This window comes from Podarcis bocagei (genome assembly GCF_964188305.1).
Source record: "Podarcis bocagei genome assembly, chromosome: 14".
NCBI lineage: Eukaryota > Metazoa > Chordata > Lepidosauria > Squamata > Lacertidae > Podarcis > Podarcis bocagei.
The window spans coordinates 29,158,613-29,164,612 of NC_138139.1; the positions used below are offsets into that span (position 1 = coordinate 29,158,613).

General features: G+C 48.0%; 1 protein-coding gene across 1 annotated transcript in view; it reads right to left on the minus strand.

Moving 5' to 3' along the window:
• Window positions 1-5,427, minus strand: part of UACA (uveal autoantigen with coiled-coil domains and ankyrin repeats) — a 54,639-nt gene extending 49,212 nt beyond the window's left edge. The window contains exon 1 of the mRNA XM_081171020.1: window positions 5,261-5,427. Within this exon, the coding sequence (XP_081027146.1) occupies window positions 5,261-5,383 (123 nt within the window). The 5' untranslated portion in view covers window positions 5,384-5,427. The remainder of the gene's footprint in view (window positions 1-5,260) is intronic.
• Between the last annotated feature and the right edge of the window lie 573 nt (window positions 5,428-6,000).

Genomic DNA, 6,000 nt, shown 5'->3' on the forward strand with positions numbered 1-6,000 from the left:
CCAAAAAGAGACTTTTAACGGGGAGAGAGGGAAACAATTTTTTTCAGAGTACCCAATGGGAATAATAGTTTTATGTGGGGGGGGGGGGAGAAGATGCAGAAAGATTGCAAGCCAGTCCCCTGCTCCAGACAATGACCCTACTTGGATTGCAATAGGACCCATTGCGGTAAGACTGCCAACTGGCTGGAATTGGCATTGATGTAACCCAGCCTTCCTCCAGCCTGATGCCCTCCAGATGTGTTGGGTTACAAGCCAGCATGACAGGGACCATCTGCATGCAGAGCAAATGCTTAGTCCTTGCTGGGTTGAATGTCATGCGAATCTGCCTCCTGAAGATGACGCTTTCCACAAGAGATCTGATGGCCTATCTCATCAGGGTTGTTTACCATGGGAAAAGAAACCCTATTTTTCCCCACACTGCAGTTAGAAAGGATCCTTCCATGTGAGCTCAGGAAAGAATCTCAATGGAGAAGCTTAAGGTCGGGGGGGGGGGGACAGACGCTTCAGGCAGGAGTTCAGCTCCTAAGAGGCCTCATCATGTCCCTTCCACCTGGGCACTCTCCCTACCAGGATCTCCACACAGCTGGAGAGCTTCTGACAAAGGAGAGGAGTCACAGAGGCAGTGACTCTGTGAATCACAGAATTGTAGAATTGGAAGAGGTACCAAGGGTCATCTAGTATAACACCTTGCAGTACAGGAACCACAGCTAAATAAAACCTGACAGATGTCCATTCAACCTCTGATTAAAACCTTCCAAGGAAGGAGAGTTGTGGTCCATTCCACTGTCAAACAGTTTTTACCACCAAGGAGGTTCTTCCTAATGTTTGTTTGGTCAGAATTTTCTTCCTTGTCATTTGAATCCACTGGTAAGGGCCCTAGCCTCTGGAGAAGCAGAAAACAGGCTTGCTCCATCTGGTCATGCTGGCTGCTTAGGGAAGGCTGATGCAGAAGAATTAAAGTCACATATGGAGCTGAAATCTAAAATATGAAGCCATTAGCAAAATGAGACAAGACCCCGGGGAACAGCTTAGATCATAACTGACTTATCAGGGCCCGTCTGTCGCATCTAAGCCTCACGATGCTTTGCCTTGAGAGCATCCACTTCAGTTGCCGCAAGATTCTGTACACAGGTGGGCCGGTTCTCATTCATACTTTAGCTGTGATTCCTGCGCTGCAGCAGGCTGAACTACATGGCCCCTGGGGTCCCATCGACTCTACAATTCTATGATTCTAGCATGCGATTGCAAGCATAGGTCTGTGCAATAGGAGACAAGAGAATCCGCTGGGATGGGGGGAGGTTGGGAGTTCTTTATGAGCTACAAAGCCATCGCTGCAAACCTTCTGACTGTTCCAAGATCTCTCCGTGCCACCAAACAGTTCCTGTTCTGAGCACAGGAATAGCCAGCAGCTCTGTGCCATAAAGGCTGCTAACCATTTATTTGCACAAGCAGAGACTGGTGCCAGCAAGAGGTGTCTAGACGAGGTGCATTATGCATGATAAACCTGGCCCAAAAAACCATGGGAGCACTCACAGAATCCTCTTGCTAGAACCAGTATGGTTTAGTGGTTAGAATGTTAGATGAGGATCTGGGAGACCAGAATTCAAATCCCAACTCAGCAATGAAGCTCTCAACTGGGTGACCTTGGGCCCGTCAACGCCTCTCAGCCTAATTTTACAATACAGTGGTACCCTGGGTTACAGACATTTAAGGTTACAGATGCTTCAGGTTACAGACTCCACTAACCCAGAGATAGTACCTCGGGTTAAGAACTTTGCTTCAGGATGAGAACAGAAATTGTGTGGCGGCAGCAGCGGGAGGCCCCATTAGCTAAAGTGGTGCTTCAGGTTAAGAACAGTTTCAGGTTAAGAATGGACCTCCGGAACGAATTAAGTTCTTAACTTGAGGCACCACTGTATTTCAAAAAGTGAAAATCCAAACACAAAAGTTGTTGATCTTTTTTTAAAAATTGCCCAAAGTTGTTTAGCTTCTTTTTTTTGCAAAATCTCAAAAAAGAAGAAATTTTTGAGCCATTTTTCAGGAAAATCGCAAAAATCTAGACTTCTAACATTGGTTGCCATACATCTGGATTTTCCTGGACATTTTAGCAATTTCCGCCCAGACACTGCTTCCAACTGCAGCATTCTGGCTATGTCCAGGAAATTCCGTATGTATGGCAACCCCATCTCAGCCTAACCTACCTCACAGGGTTGTTGTGGGAGTAAAATGAGGAGAACCATGTCTGCCACTTTGAGATCCTTGGAGGGGAAAGGTGAGGTATAAATGCAAGAAAGAAAAAAGGAAACAATATGATCATTGCAAAGACAGGGACTAGCGATGGGTTCCTACCCTCAACTACTCCAACAATTGCAATTCATGCCAAGATGCAGTTTGTCCATTTTAAAGTGCTACACACGGGGAGAAAAGCTGTTGTTTTTTTGAATACAAGATGCTTGGGGAAGACCCCCCACTTTTTTTTGCAGATTTATTGCCATATTAAACCTCCCAGGATTTGACAACAAAATCACCGAGGGCCAACCTTGATCAGAGGGTAGCTTTCTGAAAAGCCCCGCATTCAAGACCCCCAACGGAGCGGCCCAATCTGAAAATAAATCCTCTAATTTTATACCTGCCCCCATGCTAGGAATTCAGGCCATGCTTGCGGGTGACCTAAAATTATAGGAGGTTACAGACGTGATATTTATCATTTTAAAAGTAGCACTACGCTGGTGGCTGAGATGCCCCATGCCTCCTCCTCCACCCCCCCAACCCCGCCACTGTGGGCTATTTGTAGTTTGGGGCGCATCAAGAACATACCAGACAGCTCTCCCGTCTCCTGCCTCGTTTGTTTTCCCTCGTCCAATACAAATAAGGCAATTGCACGACACGCTGTAAACTTAACCTGCCGGGTGACACACGGCCACAACAATCCGAGGCATGCTCCTTTGGGGTCAAAACCTTCCCCCGTGTTGCCTGAAATCTGCCTTCAAACGGGATGGAAAGCAGCCTGCACCGCTGCTCAAGTTAGAAAGCCAGTGGCATTTGGAAGGAAAGATTCCAGAGTCCAGAGGAAATGCTTTTACAGTTTGGACATTGAGAAGGCACAACTATGTTCACCCTGGCCTCGCGCCCTCTCTTTCCCCACCACCATCAGGACGAATTAGGAGCAATTTGGCCCATCATAAGCAACAAGAATTGTGCAAACCAAGATTTAGTCACAGGGACACTTATCCAGCTTAGCCTAACACACTTCAGCCAGTAATCCATCCTTGCACAGTTCAAGTGTTAATGAGAACCTGAAGAAAGAGTTGGAAGGGAGGGAACCGTCCCCTAGTAGTGCCCTTCCACAAACTGGAGCGCCCCAGGCATTTTGGACTACAATTGCCAGCAGCCCCTCCCAGCATAGCTGTAGGAGGCTGAGGTGAAGGGCACCTAGATCTATCTCCAACATCAAAGCAGTGAGTGTCTTTGCTGCTATAGCCCGAAGCACCAGTTAAGGTGGGGGAGATGACCTTTTAGCAGTAGGAGAATCTCCCCGCTTGCAACCTTGCACATGCTGTTGTATGGCAAAGCCATATTTGTAACGCTTGTAAGAAACCCGCAAGCAGGATTCAGGCATAAGAGTCCCCTCACTTCTTGCGGTTTCCAGCAACTGGTACTCAAAATCCTTGCTGCTGCCTCCAACTGTGGAGGCAGAGCAGATCCATCATGGCTAGTAGCCTTATTCTCCATAAATCTGCCCATTCCTCTTTTAAAGCCATGGCTGACCATCAGCGCCTCCTGTGGGAGCAAGTTTAATAACTTTAAATATGCACTGTGTGAACAAGTCCTTTCTTTTTATCTATCCCAAATCTCCCAACAGTCAGTCGGCAGAGCATGAGACTTGATCTCGGGGCCATGGAGTCGAGCCCCACATTGCTCAAAAGATTACTGCATTGCAGAAGGTTGGAATAGATTATACCTTCCAATTCTATTATTCTGCTTGCTGATTCAGCATCACTGGATGTCCACGAGTTCTAGTGAGATGAGAGAGGGAGGAAAACCATTTCTCTATCCCCTTTCTCCATGCCATGCATTATAATATTAGAATAGAATATTCTAATTCAATCCCATGCACAATTTTATAAACTTCTACCCTATTACTCGCCTTTACTCTCTACATTGAAATGCTGTAACCTTTCTTCATAGGACAGTCGCTCCCTCTGCTTGATCACTTTGGTTACCCTTTCCTGAACTTTTCCTAACTCTTCAATATCCTTTTTGTGGCGAGGCAACCAGAACTGCACACAGTATTCCAAATACTGTGCAATAGGATGCTACTCTCAGGGCCAGCACTGACCCTTGCTTCAGAACTGGAATCCAACTAAGGCCACATCCTCTCTTGCTCTGCTGCCAACACTCGGCTTTACTTTTTGCGTTGGCCTTAGGAGTGGCCTGCACAATCGTGGCATGAGGCCGCTGTTCAGATTCCTTGCTGATCTCCTCTAGCAGAAAGGGAACTTTAGCAGCAATGTCAGATTGAGGCTCACACTCTTAAGAAGCACAGAACAGCCTTTGTCAACCTGGTGCCCACTGGTTGAAACGCAGACTCTGCTTCAGGACACCTTCTGGCCTCCCCAACGCAGCATCTGAATCAGGTAGGGGCAGAACCCGTGGCCCTCCAGAGGTTGCTGGAGTCCAGTTTCCATCAGCCAATGGACAAAGATAAGGACAGCTTCAGAGTCCTGCAACATCTGGAGGACCACAGATTCCCCATCCCAGTTCTAAGAAGATTTAAGTAGAAATACATGATGAAAGCAAGCCCAGCCTATCGTAAGAGCTGTTTGACAGTGAAACAGACAACCTTGGAAGGTGTAAACGCTCCTTCACTGGAGATTTCTAAGCAAAGGTTGGGTGGCCACCTGTCAGGGATTCTTTAGTCATGATCCTTGCAGTACAGGGGTTTGGACCAGACGATCCTTGGGATCCCTTCCAACTCTACATTCTATGATTCCGTGACTTGGTCATGCTGGCTGCATCAGCCAAAACAAAACACACACGGTGAGGGGGGGGAAGGAGGATTTTTTTAAAAAAAGTCACAACAGGACAGACATTCTTGGCCAACCCCCACCCTTCACTCGCAGTTGAGCCCCTCCAGAAAGTGAAGTCAAGGCAAAGAAAGAGCTCCGACTCCTATCTCCTTCCACCTCCCCGTCCTGGCCCCCACCGCCCAGTAAAGATTCAGCACAAAGGGACAGCGAACAAAGAATGGCAGCCTCACCCAGAAAGAGGCCATCTTTGAACTCTGGCGGACGTGGAGAAGGAAAGGATGGGCGATGCAGAGCCCTGGGACGGCCAAGACGGTGCCTTCAGTCCTCCGCTGCAGCTTGGTCCGCCGGATCATTGGCTCCAATCAGCCAACAGAGCAAGAGGGGACAAGAGGCGGGCTTCTCAGCATGCAAGCTTTGCAGGTATCAGAGGCAGATGGTGCAAGAAGCTGCTCCAATACGCACCACCACCACCGAGCATGGGAGAAAAGGTCGAGCAAAAAGCGGTGGACCATTTGATGTATTGTAACGGCAAAGGATATGGATAGAGTGAAAAGAAAACAGCCCCATTGGAGGCAGGAAGCTGAAAATCAGATTGCTAGGAGGGGAAAAGGAAGGAAAGGGCTGGGACAATGGAACAGCCCTGAAAAAACACAGCACTTTCTCAAACACGTACCAGAAACAGCTAACTGTGGAGCAAGAGATTGGGACGCACATTAGCAAGGAAGGCTTAGGAGCGGCCAGAGAGAACCTGCCCCAACCTTCCTCAAGCTAAGAGACTAAGAACCTAAGAAGAGCCTGCTGGATCAGGCCCATGGCCCATCTAGTCACAGTTCTCATAGATGCCTGCAGAAAACCCACAAGTAGGATTTGAGTGCAAGAGCCATCTCCCCTCCTGTGACTTCCAGGAACTGGTATTCAGAAGCATTGCTGCCTCCACTGTAGAAGCAGAGCAGATCCATTGTGGCTAGTA